This window comes from Littorina saxatilis, linkage group LG11 (genome assembly GCF_037325665.1).
Source record: "Littorina saxatilis isolate snail1 linkage group LG11, US_GU_Lsax_2.0, whole genome shotgun sequence".
NCBI lineage: Eukaryota > Metazoa > Mollusca > Gastropoda > Littorinimorpha > Littorinidae > Littorina > Littorina saxatilis.
Genome location: NC_090255.1, coordinates 15974600 through 15998706, shown reverse-complemented (window position 1 = coordinate 15998706; position 24107 = coordinate 15974600). Strand labels below are relative to the sequence as shown.

Sequence of the window (24107 nt, the reverse complement as noted above, 5' to 3'; positions counted from 1 at the left end):
TTTGTCTGTGTGTGTGAGTGTGTGTGTGTGTGTATCTGATATCTGAATTAATTTCGCACGTTGACATTGGTGTTAATTTGTTTTTAACAAGAGGAAAGGCTAAGAAACGAAAGCATCGATCCCAAAACGACACACATGGAACATATCAAAGGGTGTTTATAATTCATTAAAAAATAAAATCCAGCTTCGCACAGTAAGCAAGGCAGTCTGGAATGATTTACAACATGGTTCGCACAGAAAATGAGGTGACTCTGGATGGAAAGAAAACAAGAAGCGCGCAACGCCAACCAAACGGAACACTGTTGTTTGATCAGGAAGAGAGATCGATATCTGTTCGTGTCCTGGGCCATTGTGACAGATCAGCTGGGCGAAGAAAACAACATTTCTGTCCGCTGGCAGTTCACTCGGCCTGTTTAAAAATTCATCATTCGCTCTTCTTGCTCTGTTGTGTGCACGGGATAGATCGGGTCCCTGTGCATTCTCGTCACACAATATAGTGATTAGACTGGTTGCTAGGATCGTGTCAAGGATCTCGTTCACTTCAATATGAAGTCACACGATGCAAAACACGAACCCGCTGTACGCGCAACATGATCACAACAGAAATGAGCTTCGACTCCTGTCACTTTTCATGTCTCTGACCGGTCAAGCGGAACATCAGCTTTCGCACGACTCGAAGACGTGGGCATGGTATGTCTGTGTGTACACTGATGTACAGTTATATTTGTTTTGAAAACTCTGACGTACATTTCAAATTATAATTTCTCATATATCTGTTTCTCACGGTTATTAATAATTCAGACGGCCATAACTGCATCAGCATCAGTAGGACAAACAGACAAACCAACAAAAACAAACAAAAAATCCAAACAACCAACAAACCAACCAACCAAACAAACAAACAAACAGACAAACAAAAACAAGCAAACAAACAAAACTAGAAAGGCATCGTACAACGATCACATCTATAAGGCATCGTACAACGATCACACCTATAAGGCATCGTACAACGATCACACCTATAAGGCATCGTACAACGATCACACCTATAAGGCATCGTACAACGATCACACCTATAAGGCATCGTACAACGATCACACCTATGAGGCATCGTACAACGATCACACCTATAAGGCATCGTACAACGATCACACCTATAAGGCATCGTACAACGATCACACCTATAAGGCATCGTACAACGATCACACCTATAAGGCATCGTACAACGATCACACCTATAAGGCATCGTACAACGATCACACCTATAAGGCATCGTACAACGATCACACCTATAAAAATGTGATAACCGAACTAACTAAATGTTAGTATACATCGTTGGTACCTTTTGAGTATTTGATCATGAATGCATTTCGCAGGCAATGCGATACCCCTTTATGTCTATAGTATTCATCTCAAACATGAACAAATGGAACGCCCTCCAGAGAAGCTGAAACATGAACCAATGGAACGCCCTCCAGAGAAGCTGAAAGCAGGACATACATTACTGTATTCGAAGCGACACTGATCAATTATTTGTACCGGCATGTTGGTCTAGCCAGGCATAACAGGACAATAACCACGCAAGAGACCAATAGGCCGAGATGTTTGGAATGTTTTGTATTGCATTTTCCATTCCTTCGCCTATTTTGTTCATGTTTGTTTGCTTTTCTCTCATTCAAATTGACTACAGTAGGTTCTGCAATTTCCCTTGACGCTGGATCATTAGTTGTTTCCAAAAGAAAACCTGTTCTCTCTCCCAAGACAAAGTGACTTCGTCTGGGAAAGTCGGCTACTCCTACTGAAGGCGAAAGTTTGTCTGGAATGCTAGAAATATAAACCGCCCGTTCTGTTGTTTTTGTGTGTGATGTTTTTAATTCGTTTGTTTGCTTGTTTGTATGCCAACTTTTGTTTGTTTGGTTGCTTGCTTATTTGCTTTGCTTATTTATCTGTTTGCATGTTCGTTCGCTAACTTGTGCTTGTTTGTTTGTGTGCTTGCTTGCTTATTTGTTTGTTTGTTTGCTTGTTTTTTCTTTCGTTGTTTCCACACTCTGTTGCTCGCTCGTCTTAGGCCAGTATAGTCTCCACGTAGGGGAAGGGCTCCTAATATGGATCGGCTCCTAATATGGACCACCTCCTGTTCTGACAAACTAAAGGCACTAGAGCGTTCAAACCAATTTCATTCGCTGTATTCATCTTCTCTAGATAACTTGCACATGTGAAAACAGTTGCAAAATCACAAACCTCAAAACCGTTAGGCTTTTTCCCTTTATAACTTTTTGCAGCGTTCACTCTAAATTTGCCGCCTAAAACGGACTCGTTTCTGCCCACAGCCAAAGCTGTTATCACACACAAAAATGCTATATATATGAGAGCTAAGACCGTATTTGTTACATTTTAGCAGTGTTGACCCCCAGTTTCTACTGCAAACAAAAGATAATAGCAAAATCTTAAAATATGTGTGTGTCCCCTAATAAGGACCACCTTCAACAAATAGAAGAAATTTAAAGCTACACACTATTTTAATTAATTCTTCTTCTTCTTCTTCGTCGTTCACTAGAGTTTTTTATTTATTTTTTTTTATTTTTTTTTTATTAATTCATTAAAGGCAGAGTAAGCCTCCCGTAAACCATCAGAGATACGGTCAGGCTTTTACACACAGTACAAACACCATTTCATTTAAACACTCACCGTCCTAGGTGCCCTCCGTAAAGAGCGAACAATTTTCAAAGAATTTATTTTTGCGTGGTTTATCTTACCCCTGAGCCATCGTGAACCCGTGTGATCCAGTTTTCCCTTTTCACAATGCAGTCGTCATAGTTAGTCATTTGAATGCGACTCGACGTGAGCTTATCTACAATAGCACGTTTTTTTTATGCACGAAACAACGGCTGTGGTTCACAAGAACTCTAGCGATGGCTTTTGACTGTTGAGAGGAACGGCGATTTGCACTGATAAACCGGCCGTCGTCTGCTACGACCCTTGCGTGACCCTGCTTCCGGGCTTTTCTTTTTTTAAACTTTCACAACTTCGAATTGTTCTGATCTTGTCTTGATGAAAAACGAATTCTTTTATGATTAAAGAATGTTTGTGTAACAAGCTGTCAATTTATTATTTAGATTTTAAAAGTTAGGTCTAGCGCAAAAACGAGGCGCCGTTGTTGTTAACGGAACAAGTCTACGAAAATAAATTCTTTGAAAATGTCTCACGCTCGACAGAAAGCAGCCAGGATGTTCCCGTTCGGTGAGCGTTCAAATGGAAGTATGCTTGTACTGTATTTAGACGCTCGGGGAGCTCTGTGATGGTTTACGGGAGGCTTACTGTGCCTTTAAGAGGCTTGCTGAAAATAACCTATACCTAGCTCTCGAGATTTCACCAAAAATCAAATCAAATAGTCTTCTTTTCGTGGTAGTTGATAATGTCACTTATTTTCACTATATTTTGGATAAGCTTCATTAGTTTCCTGGTGTGCTTCAAATAATGCTCTCATCGACCCGAAACCGATAAATCTAAAGCTGTTTTAATTAGTCTGACTTACACACTAAGTTGTATCATGTATTGTTGAAGTAAAAGGGTATTTTTACAGTGATTTGTGAAGGCCTCTTCACTTGTCCATATTGGGCGCTCAGACCATTTGTGAATTTTAAATCTGTTTGCGAAAAATCGATTTTAATAACAACTTTAATGAGCAAACTCATTAATTAAATTTTAAGCCTCCAAGCTGAAATGCAATACCAAAGTCCGGGCTTCGTCGAAGATTACTTGACCAAAATTTCAACCAATTTGGTTGAAAAATGAGAGCATCCGTAACATGTATCATGTTCAAATACATATGAATTGTTGAATAAACACTGTTTAAACCAAAATTGAGAGCATGACAGTGCCGCCTCAACTTTCACGAAAAGCCGGATATGACGTCATCAAAAACATTTATAAAAAAAAAAGAGAAAAAAACGTCTGGAGATACCATACTCAGGATCTCTCATGTCAAGTTTCATGAAGATCGGTCCAGCAGTTTTCTCTGAATCGCTCTACACACACACACACAGACACACACACATACACCACGACCCTCGTCTCGATTCCCCCCTCTACGTTAAAACATTTAGTCAAAACTTGACTAAATGTAAAAAGTGGTCCATATTAGGGGCCCTTCCCCTACAATAATTCAAACAGAAAAACATTATTACAACAAACGTAAACCAGGGATTTATACCACTTCCAAAATAGGTCCTGTGATTGTAATTTACCGGTTAGATACCCAATTCAATGACTCAACCTATGGCTTCTTATCATATTCAAAACGCTGTATCATAGATTTCTCTCATTTTTTCATACTTGTTTCAACACATTCTGAAGTTATCACAGGCAAAATATCAGCAAAATATTAGTGAAGCCGATTTTCGGGATCAACCGCTATCGAATGGTTTTTAAAGACAACCATCTCTTGATCCAGACATTTTCGTTCACAATACGAGAGTGACGGCGACACTCGGCGGCGGAAAGCTCACAGCGAGCCATTCAGGCAGCTATCATAATAAATTATTCACTCGGGCGAATTTTCCCCCTGTTTGTATCCCGCCAGTGTGCTTTTGTCTAATCTAATTCCTGACCATTGTGCGAATAGGACAACGCTCGCTGTACTGTGTTTGTTCGCAAAACCCTCGTATGCTTCCGGGAATCGGAGGTGGTGAGGGAATTTGAAGGTGTTGCAGAGGGTGTTTGAAAAGCAGTAGGCTGGTGTCTATCTTAGTCAAGTTTTGACTAAATGTTTTAACATAGATGAGGAATCGAAACGAGGGTCGTGGTGTATGTGTGTGTGTGTGTGTGTGTGTGTGTGTGTGTGTGTGTGTGTGTGTGTGTGTGTGTGTGTGTGTGTGTGTGTGTGTGTGTGTGTGTGTGTGTATGTGTGTGTCTGTGTGCCTGTGTGTGTGTATGTGTAGAGCGATTCAGAGAAAAATACTGAACCGATCTTTATAAAACTTTACATGAAAGTTCCTGAGTATGATATCCCCGGAGTTGTTTTTAAATTTTTTTTTTTATAAATATCTTTGATGACGTCATATCCGGCTTTTTGTGAAAGTTGAGGCCGCACTGTCACGCCCTCATTTTCTGATCAAATAGATTGAAATTTTGGTCAAGCAATCTTCGACGAAGGCCGGACTTTGGTATTACATTTTAGCTTGGAGGCTTAAAAAGTAACTAATGCGTTTGGTCATTAAAAATCTGAAAATTGTAATTAAAATTATTTTTGTAAAAAATGATCCAAAAATAATTTCATCTTATTCTTCATTATTTTCTGATTCCAAAAACATATACATATGTCATATTTGGATTAAAACCCAGCTCTAAAAAATTAAATATATAAAAATTATGATTAAAATTAAATTTCCGGAATCGATTTGAAAACAATTTGATCTTATTCTTTGTCGGATCCTGATTCCAAAAACATATAGATATCATATATTTGAATTAAAAACAAGCTCAGAAAGTTAAAAAGAACAGAGATACAGAAAAGCGTGCGATCCTGCTCAGCGCAACCACTACCGCGCTATTCTGGCTAGTCAATTTCACTGCCTTTGCCACGAGCGGTGGACTGACGATGCTTTGGGTATACGGTCTTGGTGAGAAAAAAAATGCAGTGCGTTCAGTTTCATTCTGTGAGTACGACAGCTTGACTAAATGTTGTATTTTCGCCTTACGCGACTTGCTTTACTTGTGGTGGTGATGGTGGTGGTGTTCTTGGTGTTGTTGTTGTTGTTGTTGTTGGTGGTGGTGGTGGTGGTGGTGATGGTGGTGGTGTTCTTGGTGTTGTTGTTGTTGTTGTTGTTTTTATGGTGGTGGTGGTGGTGTGGTGTGGTGTGGTGTGGTGTTGTTGTTAATGTTGTTGTTGTTGTTATTGTTTCTGTTGTTGATTTTCTTAGACTTGATGGTGCTGAAAAAGAAGGACTAGAGTGGGGCGGGGGTCCACTGTGTGGAGTGTGCGGACAGGGATGCCCGTTGAGTTCTTATCGAGGCATGAATAATTGTGGTTTGAAAATAATGAGAAGGCCTGTCCATCGCGGCGCACTGGACAAAGTTTGACTTTATTTGGGACAGCTCCTTTAAGACCGCGATGTGAATGCTGTGGACACTACAAGGTGTGGGACTAATACAAGTGCATGGCATGTTCCCGAATGCAATAAGTAGCACTTTCTATGTCGATTCATGTTATCATTAATTGTGTGTGAACGTCTTTGTTTCACGCCGCAACACAGCTAGTGTGTGCAGCTCTTGAGGCCTGAAAGGGTGGCTTCAAAACAGAACAGTAAAATATTTGTAAGAAAAGAAACTAAGAAGATAGAAAATGAGACATAATTCACTCTTATTCAAAGCTAGTGTGCACATCTTATGAGCTGGAAGAGTAGATTCAAAACAGAACGACAGTAATAAACATGAGAGAAAGAGACGTAATGCAGACTTAATTTAATGACTGAATCAGTGCTTCACCCAAACACTACAACGTTGAAATACATGTTCCTGATGAAAAGTTGTCAAGTATTGTTACAGAAATCCCCCAAGATCAGTTACGGAAAGAGAAATGTTTCCTTTAATGTATTTTTGGTGTCGGAATTACAAATATTAGCAACTGGCCCCTAGTTCTTCCAATAAGAGATGTGTGACACTACCTGCATGTCGTTGGCTTTTCTTTCCCGTACAACGATCGCACAAAACCACCATTGATCTCTCCATGGCTTTACATGAAACAAGCCTTTACACACATACCACCACTGATCTCTCCATGGCTTTACATGAAACAAGCCTTTACACACATACCACCACTGATCTCTCCATGGCTTTACATGAAAGCCTTTACACACATACCACCACTGATCTCTCCATGGCTTTACATGAAACAAGCCTTAACACACATACCACCACTGATCTCTCCATGGCTTTACATGAAAGCCTTTACACACATACCACCACTGATCTCTCCATGGCTTTACATGAAAGCCTTTACACACATAGCACCACTGATCTCTCCATGGCTTTACATGAAACAAGCCTTTACACACATACCACCACTGATCTCTCCATGGCTTTACATGAAACAAGCCTTTACACACATACCACCACTGATCTCTCCATGGCTTTACATGAAACAAGCCTTTACATGAAACAAGCCTTTCCATGAAACAAGCCTTTATATGAAACAAGCCTTTGCACACATACCACCACTGATCTCTCCATGGCTTTACATGAAACAAGCCTTTACATGAAACAAGCCTTTACATGAAACAAGCCTTTATATGAAACAAGCCTTTGCACACATACCACCACTGATCTCTCCATGGCTTTACATGAAACAAGCCTTTGCACACATTCCAAAACTGATCTCTCCATGGCTTTACATGAAACAAGCCTTAACATGAAACAAGCCTTTGCACACATACCAACACTCAACCGCTTAGCTGCTTCATATGAAGAGTGGATGTTTTGGTGCAACATTCAGATTGTTTGATTATGTTTCCAATTTAAAGTTTGGTACTTTGAGGAGCGTTTCAGAGCTGGACCTGAGAGAGCGAGAGGGTTCATAAATGTGCAGTACTGAGGATAGGTATAGAGGAAGGCAAGGGTGTTGTCAAAGTGCCGAAAGGAAGACAGGCTATCTTGTATTCCACTTTGGTTTCAACCGGAAGTCAGTGGATCTGTTTGAGGAGAGTCGTAGCGCGATGCCTTTTGCGCATTCAAAGCACAACTGTAGCCGCACAGTTGTGAACCTTTTGACTGGTTGTAATGAATGGCTGACACCAGAAAGAACAGAGTTGTATTAGTCAAGCCTAGAAAGGACCAGAGAGGGAACTATTTGTGCGGTAGAAGTGACTGAGAGGTATGGGCGAATGGTATTTATCTTGTGTAAATGGAGGAACGACAGAGAAGGGCAATGTGTTTGTCATGGAGATCAAGGTAAACAACAAAAGTAGGCTACATTGTATTTCACTGCAGACTGGAATGGGACAGAGTGTTCACTAAGGACGAGAGTTTGTGTCGATACCTCTTTCAGACAATGTTTGCTTCTTACAGCCATGAGTTCTGTTTTGTCATCATTCACTTGATTTTGTTCATCCAAGTTTTTGTTTTACATCAGGTGTAATCAGAGAGTTTTAGGAAATCACTCGGAGGGGTACTTCAAGTTGTCTATTTCCGTGTCATCTGCGTATTTGTGCAAGTTATACCGTGCAAAAGCATAGGCAGATCACTGCATGGTGCTTTAATCTTGATCGATAAAAGGACAAGTCTGCCTGTGTGTGCCAGCGTGCATATTCCGGCATCATTATCTACTTCATCAAGATATAAAGTAACTCAAATGCACGCTGCAAATCTAGGTCAATGGGTCATCGCACCCGTTTGCAATCAAGGATTCACGTGCGGTTGGCCACCAAACAGGCAGCGGTTTGATTTGTACTGTTCTATTGATTTTTCTATCGCTCTTTATCGCCAAAGTTTCTTTTTTCCTCCGTTATTTTTTGTGCGTCGGTCCCGTTTGATGACAGGTTGTAATGAATGGCTGTGGCGTCACTTGACGGAGGCTTGGAAGCAAAGGGTGCGAGGGAGAAAGATTCGATTTGAGAAGCGTGTAGGGCTGGGTTTACAATCACAAGGCTAACAGAAAAGATCATTAGAATGTTGGCCTGCCAGACGGGCTCAATCGAGGACAAATTTGACTTTTTCTTTTCTTTCCTGTCGTTTTTTTTTTTAGGTGACGAGATTTCGTTGTTTTCAAGTATTTCACATCAGCAAAGATAATGTTTGTCTGCCGGCCGAATTTTATGGACGGCAATCCTTGACATTTTGTTCTTTTCTTTCTTGTTCTTTGGTATTTAAAACTGTGGTGTTTTTTTTAGAATGTCCCGTGTAAGGCTGAAAGAAAAGTTAACAAGAAGGCTTGCCTGCCTGCCTAGCTCAATCAAGGGCACATTTTTGGCATTTTTCATTTCTTTTTTACATTTAGTCAAGTTTTGACTAAAAGTTTTAACATAAAGGGGGAATCGAGACGAGGGTCGAGGTGTGTGTGTGTGTGTGTGTGTGTGTGTGTGTGTGTGTGTGTGTGTGTGTGTGTGTGTGTGTGTGTGTGTGTGTGTGTAGAGCGATTCAGAGTAAACTACTGGACCGATCTTCATGAAATTTTACATGATAGTTCCTGGGAATGATATCCCCAGACGAGTTTTTCTTTTGTTTGATAAATGTCTTTGCTGACGTCATATCCGGCTTTTTGAAAAAGTTGAGGCGGCACTGTCACACCCTCATTTTTCAATGAAATTGATTGACGTTTTGGTAAAGTAATTTTCGACAAAGCCCGGACTTTGGTATTGCATTTCAGCTTGGAGGCTTAAACATTAATTGATGACATTACAAAATAATCTGAAAATTGTAATTAAAACTACTTTTTTATAAAACGATCCAAAAACAATTTCGTCTTATTCTTCATCATTTTCTGATTCCAAAAACATATAAATATGTTATATTCGGATTAAACACAAGCTCTCAAAATTAAAAATTTAAAAAAATTAGATTAAAATTAAATTTTCGAAATCGATTTAAAAACAATTTCGTCTTATTCCTTGTCGGTTCCTGATTCCAAAAATATACAGACATGATATGTTTGGGTTAAAAACAAGCTCAGAAAGTTAAAAAGAAAAGAGATACAGAAAAGCGTGCTGTCCTGCTTAGCGGAACCACTACCGCGCTATTCTGGATCGTCAATTTCACTGCCTTTGCCACGAGCGGTGGACTGACGATGCTACGAGTATACGGTCTTGCTGAAAAAATGCAGTGCGTTCAGTTTCGAATTCATTCTGTGAGTTCGACAGCTTGACTAAATGTTGTATTTTCGCCTTACATCGTTTTGTGTCTTCCAATATAACCAGTAAGATGCACAAGACTGAAAGAAAAAATATTCCGAAGATCTGCCTTACAGCCGAGGTCAATCGAAGGGGAATATGTTTCAACTTTGACTTTTGTCTTTTTTTTTAACATTATCATTGTTTGTTTGTTTCTCCAATATGTTTTTTTTTAAGTGTATATCCTGTATGTTGCACCCGGTTGAAAAAATAATCAGAAGGTTCGCCTGCCTATACATACCGAGCTCAACAAAAACAATTGATTTATTTTGATTTTTTTTTTTCAAAAGCTTTCATCGTTCTCCAGTTTTCCCCTTGTGATGCGCATGATTGAAAGAAAATATAATCAATAGATTTGCCTGCCTTTGCAAGCTCTAGGGATGGCAAATAAAAATCTTCTTTTCCGCTGGTACTTCAGTTATTTATGGGTTTCTGACATTTGTCGGTGCCGATATTTCCCGAATGATGTAAGCCTACAATACGGAGAGATCATACAGCTGGGTAAGTCTGCCCGCCAGACTCAATCAAGGGTCAATTTGACATATTTTCTGTCCTTCTTGTTACTTTTGGATGTTGAGTTATTATAGCTTTCCCGTATGATGCTGACATAAAGAGACAACTCCTTTACCCCCTTGAATTCAGTATAGGCAAAAGGTGACCAGAATTCTCACTGAGCGTTCGCACCTGCGTGCATGGATCTTCCAAAAGAAAGCTGGGTGACTATAAGATATTAAAAATGAAAGGACATTAAAGGTGGTCGTCTACATTTTTGCTTTATTCAATAGTAACAATGTGATTGGTAACAAAACAGTTATTTCCTGTTGGTGGGAGTCGGTAGGATTTAGTTGATTGCAGCATCACTTCTTGTACGTCAAGGAATGTTAATAGTACTAATTATAAAATAAAGAAAAGGTTCCTCAAATGGTATTTTTTATGATTCTAATCTAAAGGAAATAATATTAATAATAGTAATACGAGGATTTATAACGCGCACATATCTCAGCACAAGGCGACTCAAGGCGTGAAAGACAGACACACGTACGTTAGGAAGGCAAACATTTAAAATAGAAAGAAGGAAGGAAGGAAGGACAGATGGATGTAAAATCCCTTAACAGACCTTGAAATGTAAACTGAGGTCTGTACCTAACAAACATGAAGGAAAACCCACAAAGACACTGAACAAAAACTAAAAAGCAAAAAACAAAAAAACAAAAACAAAAAAAAACCAGAGAGAAGGGGAGCGAAAGGAAGACAAAAACGTACCATCAAACTCTTTGTCGGTGAGTCCGAGATCCCTCCCTTTTTGTTTCTCTCGTTTCTTTTTATCCTCTTTCTTTCCGAAGAAGAACTTTCTGCTCATGATGCTTTTCAATATTCCGTATCCGTTGTGTCTCGTATCCGTTGTATCCGCTAGTATCACACTCCGTCCAACTACAAGGGAACAAGGTTCTGAATCAATAAATCGCACACAGATATATTTTTGAAGTTGAAACAAAAACATTTTTTGTTCTATTTCATTTTTTCAAGGATGAATGGGAGCTCAAGCTTACACACTCACGCAAAGATATAGGCAGATAAAAAAGGAAAGAGAAGACGCAGACAGACCGGCGAACACACACACACACACACACACACACACACACACACACACACACACACACACACACACCCACACACACACACATACACACCCACACACACACACACACACACACACACACACACACATATATACCCACGTTCCAGAACATTACCAATATAATCAGCTTTAAAATAAAGAAAGACATTTTTTTTAAACAAAACAAAATAATGATGGAAAGGACAAAGGAACAAAAAGTGACTCACTTTAAGTTACACGCCTCAAAGACTTCTTCGTCGAACACAGGACGAACTTCGATCAGGAAATTAACACATCCAACTCCCCCAGCACACACACACACACACACACACACAGAGAAACCACAGAGTAGACTGTATCACCCTCACACTGTCACTGTCAAGAACTAGGTCACAAAATGCCGCACGTGAAACTAGCCTTTAACTCCCTCCCTGGCCAGTTACAGCTGCTTACTGCCGCTGCCGTGCTGCAATACTGCTGCTTCTGCCGTGCGGTACGGCGCGCCTGACGGACTGGGAAGTGTGGGACAGGGGGAAATGTCCTGTCGGTCCCCTGCCGTGCATTCCTTCCCCAAACACAACGCCACCATCACGTCCCAGAGGGGACACTGCACCGAGACAGGCTGAGTGGTACTAGCTAAGTGTACAGAAGTACCCCTCGGCTCTACTCTTTCTTTCCCTGCTGTTGCGCAGTCCTATCCCGGACACAAAACTGCGTACCACTTGCAAACTTGCGAAGTGATCGGCATGGTCTTCGTTAGGACGTAGAGCTGTGTGAACAGGGCCTTTGCGATCGCTGCAGGCCGTCAGGTGAATCGTGGGTTGATGTGTAGATTTCTGAAAGAAATAGGCATCATATCGATTGAAAACTGCAAAACATACATATCGTAGCCAGTTATTCGCCACGATCGTTGTTTTAACTGGTCGACCATGTATTTCCTGTTTTGCGAGGTTTTGTTAGCGGGGGGTAAATCCTGACAGAGTTATTTCCGAAAATCGTCTATACAGAAAACTACTCCTCAGTTCTTGACTTTCCCTCTCTCTTGATGTACATTCCTATCTCCAACAAGAGAGAGGATCCCAGGGGGGGGGGGGGGGGGGGGGACACTGCGTCAAGCCTGACTGAGCGGTACTTACTAAAGAGCGACAAGTACCCCTCGGCTCTCCACAATCTACATCAGCCAAGACTACGTGATGTCATAGATATAATGGCGAGGTACCGACTCGCCCCCTCCCATCTCGCCCCCGCTTTGTAGTAGCCGACTTCACGCTCTACTTGCTTTCAATCTGTCAAGGGTGTCAGCTCGCCCCCGCAAGCGACTAATGGCGTCACGTAGACATTCTGTCATTTATTTGTTTTTAAAGTTCGCCTTATCAGCAGTAGGCAAATACTCGTTAGGTCAGCGCAAGGCTGTGCGTGTGTCGGTACCGTATGTCATTAACTGCCTTCTGGTCGATACCTTCATGCAGGGCTAGGGTGACCGTTTTTATTTGCTGAATGGCATGTCAATAACATAAGCCACCCCAGGCCAGTGCCATCCGGGACTCTCTTATACACGAACAACGTGCATGCACTAGTGAAAAAAGACAAACTGACGCGGGTCTACTTTAGTTGCAGAGTCAGAGACGATATCCATGTCCCACCGTCGTGTCACTACTGTGGCACGAAATTAAGAACTCGGTCATAAGTACACGAGGCTGAGTACACCTACAAACGCACACACCTGGGTAGTGCGCTTCTTTTGCTGCTAGCTTACCACTGGAAGGAAACGATCCAAATGTCCCAGGAATGGAACAACAAAGTAATGGAAATGAAAAGCAGTGACAAAAAGGTCATAGGCCCTAATGAAGCCCACGTCGGTCCCCAAGAGACAGGTTCATTCACCCGTCGCGATATAACCTTGAACGGTTGAAAACGACGTTAAACACCAAATAAAGAAAGAAAGAAAGGTTCATTCACCGGGTCTGCTGCTAAATCATCTGGGGGAAACCAAGGCAAACGTGTCTGACGATCTGTGTATCAGGAACAGCGTACACTCTTTTTGAATGAGCAAAAGCAGTGCTAAGTAGGACGAACGAACATGTTATAAATACCACTGCCCCCCCCCCCCCCCTCCCCCCCTCAACCCGTCGGGTTAACTGATAACGGTTCTCGGAGGCAACCATCTATAAATATATATATACGACTTGTGTCTGTCTGTCTGTGTGTGTGTGTATGTGTGTATTCGCCATGCACGGCCAAAGTTCTCGATGGATCTGCTTCAAATTTGGTGGGCTTATTCAGAGAGACCCCGGACACAACCTCATCGATGAGATATTTCAACACGTGCTCTCAGCGCGCAGCGCTGAACTGATTTTGGTTCCACCTGAGCTACCCGGGCCCCCATACCGACACATCAAAGCCAAAGTTCTCGGTGGATCTTTTTCAAATTTGGACACCGTATTCAGCTACACCCCGGACACAATATCATCGATGAGATATTTCAACACGTGCTTTCAGCGCGCAGCGCTGAACCGATTTTGGTTTTTCTGTTCATTTCACCATTCCCAGTAACTCTTCCAGTGTTTTGCGTTTATCTCCCTTCCTTCGTGTGGCTTCAATCCATATTCCCGTTTCTACGTTACTATTTTTAGAATGTCACGGCGCTGTCCAGAACGCTTCCCTTGCACCCGTAAGTTGTTCTTACTGTCAAAGTGAAAAGGTCGAATCAATTTATAGCCACGCGAAAAATACACTGTCACCTATCTCTATATATTTATAGATATAGATATACATATATATATACGGCTTCTCTGTGTGTGTGTGTGTGTGTTTGTGTGTGTGTGTGGGCAAAACCTGTGGATTCTAGAGTTCTGTTTGTGATGGGGTCTAGCGGCTTTTGTCTGTCTGTATGTTCTGGCATTTGAGAAGCCACAACAGATAATATAGGGCTAAGAAATAAGCTCTAAAATTCTTAATCCCGTTTGACAGGACTTCGCCTTCAAAGGTGATTGTGGTGAACCGCCACGCTGTCTGTCTCTGTCTCGCGATTCACCCCGGCGAAGCCGGGTATTCCTCTAGTAGTACATATATGTCTGTTTATTAAAATATAATGCATATTATACTTTTATTTTGAAAAAGAGAAAGAAAATGTAAAATGAACCTTCTTCTTCTTCTTCTTGCGTTCGCCGTCACACCATCAGTTTAGTCTGCGAGACGAATGACGTCGTGGCTTCCAGGTCTTGTCTGCTCCCACAGAGTTCGGTGCGGAGGGGGACTGATGCTGGCCACACTTTGTCTCTGATTGGTTTGAGTTGGGGGCATGTCATTAAGACATGTTCTGGAGTCTGGTCTTCCAGACCACAGGGACAGGTTGGTGATGGGGTCAGCTTCAGCTTCCTGAACATGTGGGCGTTGAGGCGACAGTGACCAGTTCGTAGTCGCATGATCACTACTTGCTGCCATCGTTCTAGGAGATGATATGCGTCTCTCGTGGATTGTGGTCGCATTGCTGCCTTCACGAGGGTTTTCTTTTCAGCGAAGCTGACTGGGTTGTCTGGTTGTTCCTCCCTGGCTCCGAGTTTGGCGAGCTCATCAGCTGTTTCATTGCCTGGAATTCCGCAGTGTGCTGGAACCCATTGCAGGACTACTCGTCGAGTCTTGGCAAGCTCCTGGAGTTTCTCCATCAGACGAGGAAGTTTGTTTCCTGCAAGGGCTTCCAGGGCAGACAGTGCATCGGAGAGGAAAACAACTTGGGGGCATTCGCTTTCCGAGTCATGAATCATGGAGGCTGCTTGCATGATGGCCTGAACTTCTGCTGCATAGTTTGAGCAGTACTTTCCTGTTGGTATCCCTGCTGTAGAAGTGTGCCCCTCAGGAGATCTGACAAGTACACCTGCTCCTCCATTGGCCACGGCGTTTGTTGCTGAACCGTCTGTATACGCGTGGATCCAGGCGTCTTCAGGGTACCGTTCAGCAATCATGGCGAGTGTTAGGGTGCGCCTGGCAGTGTCGTTCTGGGAATCTCTTGAGGTAACGTAGAGGACTGTGGTGGAGATGTGAAGATTCTTGTAGTCTTCATTCCATGGCTGCGGCAGATCTGAGAAGCTGATTGGTAGTGCTGATGTAGGTACAGAGGCTTGGTGCTCTCTGGCAAGTCTCTTGCTTTCATGTAAGAAGCTGCTGCGCTTGAGGCGGTTCTTTGTCAGGTTATCCATCCTCTTCTTCATCGGATGTGCAGGCAGGCACTTGAATTTCTCTGTCTGAACCATGACCTTGGCGTCTCTTCTCTGACTGAGGGGTTGAATGGCAGCAACTTCTTCCATGGCCTTTATTGGTGTGGATCTCATCGATCCAGTAATGATCCTGAGGGCTTGGTTTTGGACCCTGTCCAGTGTCTGCTGGTGGGTCTTCGCTGCTGTAGACCAAGCTGTGGAGCCATACTCAAGATGGGGCCTGACTGCTCCCTGGTAGACTCGCTTGAGTATCTCTTCGTTTGCTCCCCAGCTGGTTCCGGCTAGCTTCCGCATGATGGCAAGCTTGCGCCTGGCCTTTGCTTCAGCATTGTGGATGTGGGGTTTCCAGGTCTGTTTCTTGTCAAAAGTGACACCAAGATATGTTGCCTCGTCATCACTTCTCAGGGGTGTGTCACCAAGCTTGATGGTTCCGGTCTTTTGTTTTGAGGATAGGGTGAAGAGTGTTGTGGAGGACTTTTCCTTGTTGATGGCAACACACCATTCATCTGCCCATGCCGCCAACCGGTCAGCAGCCAGTTGCATCCTGTAAGTGGCAGTTGTGGCGTATTCCTCCTTGCACCACATCACCAAATCATCAGCATATAATGCAGCGTGGATACCTTTGGGAAGAATTTGTACAAGGTCGTTGATGAAGACCAAGAAGAGTGTAGGAGAGAGGACTCCTCCTTGTGGGACACCATGTCGCAGTAGTATTTTCTTGCCGACTCGACCGTTGACTGAGATTCTTGCTCTGCGGTTGTGGAGATAGGATCTGATCCATCGCAGCATGTTGCTTGCGATTCCACATCTCTGCAGTTTCACGAGGAGACCATCAGTCCAGACCTTGTCAAAGGCTTTCTGTAGATCAATCCAGGTGGCGAAGAAGACCTTCTGTTCCTGGAATGCATCTTCTATTTCTTGGGAGAGATAGGTTGCCTGGTCTTCTGTGCTGTGAAACTGTCTGAAGCCTGCCTGTTCAGGAGCCAGGATGTTCTCAGTCTCTAGATACCAAAGCAGGCGCTGGTTGACCATCCTCTCTAGGGTCTTCACAGTGCAGCTGGTCAAGCTGATTGGTCTGTAACTAGCAGGCTTCTTCTTGTCCTTTCCTTTCTTATGGATAGGAATCATGATGGCCTCTCGCCAAACTTGTGCCAGTTTGCCTGTGTCCCAGCTGAGATTGAAGACCTCCAGTAGTTTCACGACAGCTGTGTTGCCTAGGTGCTTCAGCATCTCGTTCGTGATCCCATCTGGCCCTGGGGATTTCCTGGTTTTTAGTTTCCTCAAGGCAATTTGTAGCTCATGAAGAGTGAGGGGTTGCTTCATGGGTTCCACATCTGTGTGGTGTTGTGGCCGCTCTCTCTGTTCTCTTCTTGCTTCTCTTTGTTGGACAGGACTGACAGGTACATTGCTCTCGTCTGCATAGTTGTCAGCAAGACGGTTAGCTGCTCGTCTGCCTGTCAGCATCTCTCCGTTCTCTTCCAGTGTCACATTCTGGCTTCTGTCATAGAGCGGTCCTACGACTCTCCACAGCTTCGTTCCATCTCTCTCAAGGTTCAGCGCAGCGGCTTTTGTGTCTGGCCTGGATCTTTCATTTCTTTGCCTTGAGAAATTCAGCCTTTGTCTGCTGGAGCCGTAGGTGGTTCTCATCTGATGGGCTACTTTCTGCTGCCTGTCTGGCAGATTCCACCTCATCCTGCAGTTCTTGTAGCTGGTTGGTCCAGTATGGCTTGTACTCTTTGCGAGCACCTCGTGGGATAGACTCGTGGGCTGCTTGCAGGATGCAGGCGTTCAGGTCTCTGACAACGTTACTGATGTCTCTACCTTGGACATGGAGGTCCTTGGTAAGAGTGTTTGTTCGGTGTCTGAAAAGACTCCATTTAGCCTTCTTGTAGTTCCAGCGAGGGTGGACAGGGTAGTTCATGGTGTTCCTGTTGATGGAGAGGAACACTGGCCTGTGGTCACTTCCTCCTAACTGCTCTCCCACCTCCCTGGTGACGTCTCGGTGGACATCTTCGGTGCAGAGAGCAAGATCTGGAGTGGAGGTAGTGCGCCATCGTCTGGAGTAGAAGGTTGGGGTATCATTTGGGGAGTTTATGAGGATGAGATGGTGTTCATCTTGCCAGTCTTCCACTTCTTCACCCCGGCGATCCATCTGACTGTAACCCCAACTCTGGGAGTGAGAGTTGAAATCCCCTACTGCGAGAAAGCTCGAGTCTGGGACTTCGATGGTGTCAAGGGATAGTGGACGGTCGTTGGGGCAGTAAAAGTTCAGGATCTGCAACTCTGTGTCATTCAGTTTGGCCCGAATCATCTGGTACTCTGCTCCCTCCATGTGGACGGCTGTTTCGCAGGCTTGGATGTTGTTCCTAACTAGTGTCAGGACTCCGCCTTTGCGTCTGTCAGCTCTGTCCTGTCTGAAGCACTGGTAGCCTCTGACCTTGAAGGTTTTTCCCATCTGCAGGTGGGTTTCTTGAATGCAGCAGACGTTGATGCTCCTTTCATGCAAGATATGTTCTAGCTCTGTCTTCTTGTTCATGACTCCTTCTGCATTCCAATGCATCACCATAAAAGGTTGACGCTTCTTGGATGTTGAAGTGGTTGTTGTGCTACCAGTCGCATTCCTCCTCCGTCCCCTGGCGCAGCAAGACGGACGAGAGGGACCTCCAGTAGCTGAGGTTGGGCTCCTTTGAGGCTTGGAGCCCGGCGCTGCCTCACCCCGGAGGGACCTCAGTGGGCGAGCGCCATGAGTGTCGCTTCTATCTGATGGTGTCATGGTTGGCGTTGATGCGTGGTACCATGGTTTATTAGAGTGCGCCGTGCAGCCCAGTACCTCCGTCTTCAGCACTCGAGGTTTCTGTCGGGGTTGCCTCACCCCGCTTAGCTCATGGCCCGTACGTCCTACCCTGAGAGCACAGGGGGGAGGATTTGCCGGGATCCCACCCGGAGCTAGGGTTTTAATGCGCCCATAGTCGCATTAGATGAGTCCCGTCGAAGGGCGATGGAGCATTTCGAAGAGAGTAGCAGTGCCGCCTGCTTCCCCACTCCACCCTGGTAGGAAACACCGCCAGTTAAAGGCAGTTTGGTCCGCGGCCGCAAGCGGCTGGTCTTCATATCTGAAGTCCGTTCCCCTATCCGCCACCCGGGGACGCGCTGGGTTGGGGGTGGTCGCCCCACTGAAAGTCCCACACTGGGTTAAAGAAGTTCAGCCTTTCCCAGGTAAAATGAACCAATGAACATAATCAACCAAAGTTTGATTTGTGAGATTTACCGCCTACGCCTATGATAAATAATGTATAATGAAAATCTTACTTCTTTTGACAAAATGTCAATGTTCATGTCATGACACGTAGAAAACCAGATTCATTGTATATTTATTACTTAAAAAAAATAAACAAGCTTCTGAATGCATATAGGGGCTGGCAACCCTGCTGCCCACTGCAATTGTGACAGCACTCTCACAAAGACTTCAAAGTACAATCTGAGTTTTTGGCAAGAATCCAAGCGAGGAGCTTCGTCCAGACAGCCCCCGGTCAGCCTCTAGTTCTGTCCAAGTCAAGATGAGTCAGACTGTCCACTTTTACCCGAGCCTCAAGTCAAGATAAGTCAAGACTGTCCATTTTTACCTGAGCCTCAAGTCAAGATAAGTCAGACTGTCCACTTTTACCTGAGCCTCAAGTCAAGATAAGTCAAGACTGTCCATTTTTACCTGAGCCTCAAGTCAAGATAAGTCAAGACTGTCCATTTTTACCTTATCCTCAAGTCAAGATAAGTCAAGACTGTCCACTTTTACCTGAGCCTCAAGTCAAGATAAGTCAAGACTGTCCATTTTTACCTTATCCTCAAGTCAAGATAAGTCAAGACTGTCCACTTTTACCTGAGCCTCAAGTCAAGATAAGTGAAGACTGTCCACTTTTACATGAGCCTCAAGTCAAGATAAGTCAAGACTGTCCACTTTTACCTGGTCAAATCCGAGACGGCTAGCCGAACTGTTTACTGGCGATTTTTTTTAAGACAATAAGATAAGCCGGACTTCTAGTCTGTCTTGCCTTGTCTGGTGCAACTTTTGGCTTGGTGTAGAGCGAATGGCATGACGGGGAGATCACTTCTCCACCTCTGGATGTCCTAACCCAGATCACGATGTCCACTGAGGACACCAAGTGCCGCGCTGGCTGATTGCTACCGTCGCTGGTCATGTCAGGTGTGCTTTTTCACAACAGGCACATACCGCTGGGGGTGTGGGGAGTGGGGTGGGGTGGGGTGGGGTGGGGTGGGGGGGGGGTTGGAGTGAAGGGGGGGGGGGGGGGGGCGGTGAGGCTGAGCTCATGCTCGTGCCAAACAATACTGCAAGCATGCTCCCAACCCCCAGCAACATGTGTCCGTGGTTTTGACCTTCCAGTGTGTTTGAGGGCTGGGAATGAGAGTTGGGATTGGTGTTTTGTTGTTGTTTTTGTGTCTGTGTGTTTGTGAGTTGGGGGGGGGAGAGGTGAGTGTGTGCGTTTGCGCGTGTGTGTATGTGTGTGTGTGTGTGGGTGGGTTGGTGGGAGTTCTTGTTTATGTGAGTGGGTATGCGCGTGCGAGCGTGTGTGTGGTGTGTGTGTGTGTGTGTCAGTTTGTGCGCACATGTGTGCGTTTGCGTGCATAAGTGACCATGTGTCTGAGCGTTTGAGTGTTGACACCCAGATTCACACACTGTTCAATCGTATTAACCCCACACACACCCTGCTAAGTGGCAAGCGGTCATGCAGCCATGACTGCAACACAAAACGTCGTGAAGTGCGAGAATAAGAAGTGAAGAGCGGTTCCCGTAATAAAAGAACGCCTAATAGATGGGACCAGCCAACGCGTCCCTACATTGCAGGTGCACTTCAAGAGAAGCGAAATTTGCCGCCACATTGATAAACAAAATGTCCTTTACTAAGAGGCGTCCCTTCCTCCGAGGGGCCTGACATTGCAGGTATCACTTTCTACTCGTGTGCAGACGATATTCTATGACAAACAAGATGGTAATAAAAAAAAAATAAAAAAAATAAAGATAACAATTAACAGAAGGTAATGAGGGAAACCAGAGTTAGTGGATGGAAAATAAACGAAAGAAAGAAAAGCGTTACATGTTCTCTTGTTGACTAGGAGCTCAAGTAGATTGTATGCAGCTCTTTTCTACGGGGTGCAGAAAAACAGTCAACCACAACAAGAATATTGATCACAGCCTTTCTTTAATGGCCTGATAAAAGAATCAATATTGTGTTTGAAACTTCCACTCGTAATTCCTTGTCCCGTCTGTTGTTCGATTCCATGCAGCCTAACCTGGGGCTACCTGAATTGATAGGTGTATAGGTGTAGGAGGGGGAAGAATTCCCTGTCAGTAAACTTAAGTGCATTTCCCTGTACGAGAAACACTTCCATCTTTGCAGAGACGGTGACACAGATAGACAGGCAGACAATGGCATAGACATAGATACATACATAGATACAGACATAGATACAGACATAGAGACAGACATAGAGACAGACATAGATACAGACATAGACACAGACATAGATACAGACATAGATACAGACATAGATACAGACATAGATACAGACATAGATACAGACATAGATACAGACATAGACATGGACATAGACACAGACATAGATACAGACATAGATACAGACATAAGTACAGACATAGACACAGACATAGACATAGATACATACATAGATACAGACATAGATACAGACATAGAGACAGACATAGAGACAGACATAGATACAGACATAGACACAGACATAGATACAGACATCGACATTGTCACAGACATAGATACAGACATAGATACAGACATAGATACAGACATCGACATTGTCACAGACATAGATACAGACATAGAGACAGACATAGAGACAGACATAGAGACAGACATCGACATTGTCACAGACATAGCTACAGACATAGATACAGACATAGATACAGACATAGATACAGACATAGGTAGAGACAGACATAGAGACAGACATAGATACAGACATAGATACAGACATATACATTGTCACAGACATAGATACAGACATAGATACAGACATAGGTAGAGACAGACATAGAGACAGACATAGATACAGACATATACATTGTCACAGACATAGATACAGACATAGATACAGACATAGAGACAGACATAGATACAGACATAGATATAGACATAGAGACAGACATAGAGACAGACATAGAGACAGACATAGAGACAGACATAGAGACAGACATAGATACAGACATAGAGACAGACATAGAGACAGACATAGAGACAGACATAGAGACAGACATAGAGACAGACATAGATACAGACATAGATACAGACATAGAGACAGACATAGAGACAGACATAGATACAGACATCGACATAGATACAGACATAGATACAGACATAGATACAGACATAGATACAGACATAGAGACAGACATAGATACAGACATAGATACAGACATAGAGACAGACATAGAGACAGACATAGATACAGACATCGACATAGATACAGACATAGATACAGACATAGAGACGGACATGGAGACAGACATAGATACAGACATAGATACAGACATAGACATGGACATAGATACAGACATAGATACAGACATAGATACAGACATAAGTACAGACATAGACACAGACTGAGAAAAAAACACAGATAGGCACACACTTACACTAATCTTCAAATAAATGACTGTTAAGAATAATTAGATAAATGAATAAATGGATACTTAATGAATGAATAAAGATGAAAACAACGAAATAAAAACACGCTCAGTGAAATTGTTATGCATTTAATTTTTTTTAAAATATTTGTTACAGAAGAACAACTCCTGCTGTGTTCGTTATTGATCCTCCTTTTGTTCACGGACGACACGGAATGTGCCTGTAAGAATAACAGGTGGTGTGTGGTCTCAAAGGGACTTTCTTGTACATATACATGGCACCCTGTATTTACACAATAACAGGTGGTGTGTGGTCTCAAAGGGACTTTCTTGTACATACATGGCACCCTGTAGTTTCACAATAACAGGTGGTGTGTGGTCTCAAAGGGGCTTTCTTGTACATACATGGCACCCTGTAGTTTCACAATAACAGGTGGTGTGTGGTCTCAAAGGGGCTTTCTTGTACATACATGGCACCCTGTAGTTACACAATAACAGGTGGTGTGTGGTCTCAAAGGGACTTCCTTGTACATACATGGCACCCTGTATTTACACAAGAACAGGTGGTGTGTGGTCTCAAAGGGACTTCATTGTACATACATGGCACCCTGTATTTACACAATAACAGGTGGTGTGTGGTCTCAAAGGGACTTCCTTGTACATACATGGCACCCTGTATTTAATACACAATAACAGGTGGTGTGTGGTCTCAAAGGGACTTTCTTGTACATACATGGCACCCTGTATTTAATACACAATAACAGGTGGTGTGTGGTCTCAAAGGGACTTTCTTGTACATACATGGCACCCTGTAGTTTCACAATAACAGGTGGTGTGTGGTCTCAAAGGGGCTTTCTTGTACATACATGGCACCCTGTAGTTACACAATAACAGGTGGTGTGTGGTCTCAAAGGGACTTCCTTGTACATACATGGCACCCTGTATTTACACAAGAACAGGTGGTGTGTGGTCTCAAAGGGACTTCATTGTACATACATGGCACCCTGTATTTACACAATAACAGGTGGTGTGTGGTCTCAAAGGGACTTCCTTGTACATACATGGCACCCTGTATTTAATACACAATAACAGGTGGTGTGTGGTCTCAAAGGGACTTTCTTGTACATACATGGCACCCTGTATTTAATACACAATAACAGGTGGTGTGTGGTCTCAAAGGGACTTTCTTGTATATACATGGCACCCTGTAGTTTCACAATAACAGGTGGTGTGTGGTCTCAAAGGGGCTTTCTTGTACATACATGGCACCCTGTAGTTACACAATAACAGGTGGTGTGTGGTCTCAAAGGGACTTCCTTGTACATACATGGCACCCTGTATTTACACAAGAACAGGTGGTGTGTGGTCTCAAAGGGACTTCATTGTACATACATGGCACCCTGTATTTACACAATAACAGGTGGTGTGTGGTCTCAAAGGGACTTCCTTGTACATACATGCCACCCTGTATTTACACAATAACAGGTGGTGTGTGGTCTCAAAGGGACTTCCTTGTACATACATGGCACCCTGTATTTACACAATAACAGGTGGTGTGTGGTCTCAAAGGGACTTTCTTGTACATACATGGCACCCTGTATTTAATACACAATAACAGGTGGTGTGTGGTCTCAAAGGGACTTTCTTGTACATACATGGCACCCTGTAGTTTCACAATAACAGGTGGTGTGTGGTCTCAAAGGGGCTTTCTTGTACATACATGG

The 24107-nt window shown here is 43.5% G+C and overlaps 1 protein-coding gene and 1 long non-coding RNA gene across 2 annotated transcripts in view; both read left to right on the top strand.

Annotated features, from left to right (window-relative positions):
• LOC138980683 (mucin-22-like) overlaps positions 1–5950 on the top strand; it is a 28049-nt gene extending 22099 nt beyond the window's left edge. The window contains exon 3 of the mRNA XM_070353591.1: positions 5922–5950. Coding sequence (XP_070209692.1) covers positions 5922–5950 — 29 coding nt within the window. The remainder of the gene's footprint in view (positions 1–5921) is intronic.
• LOC138979863 (uncharacterized) overlaps positions 1–24107 on the top strand; it is a 474427-nt gene that overhangs the window by 83785 nt on the left and 366535 nt on the right. The gene's annotated exons all lie outside the window — the stretch shown is intronic.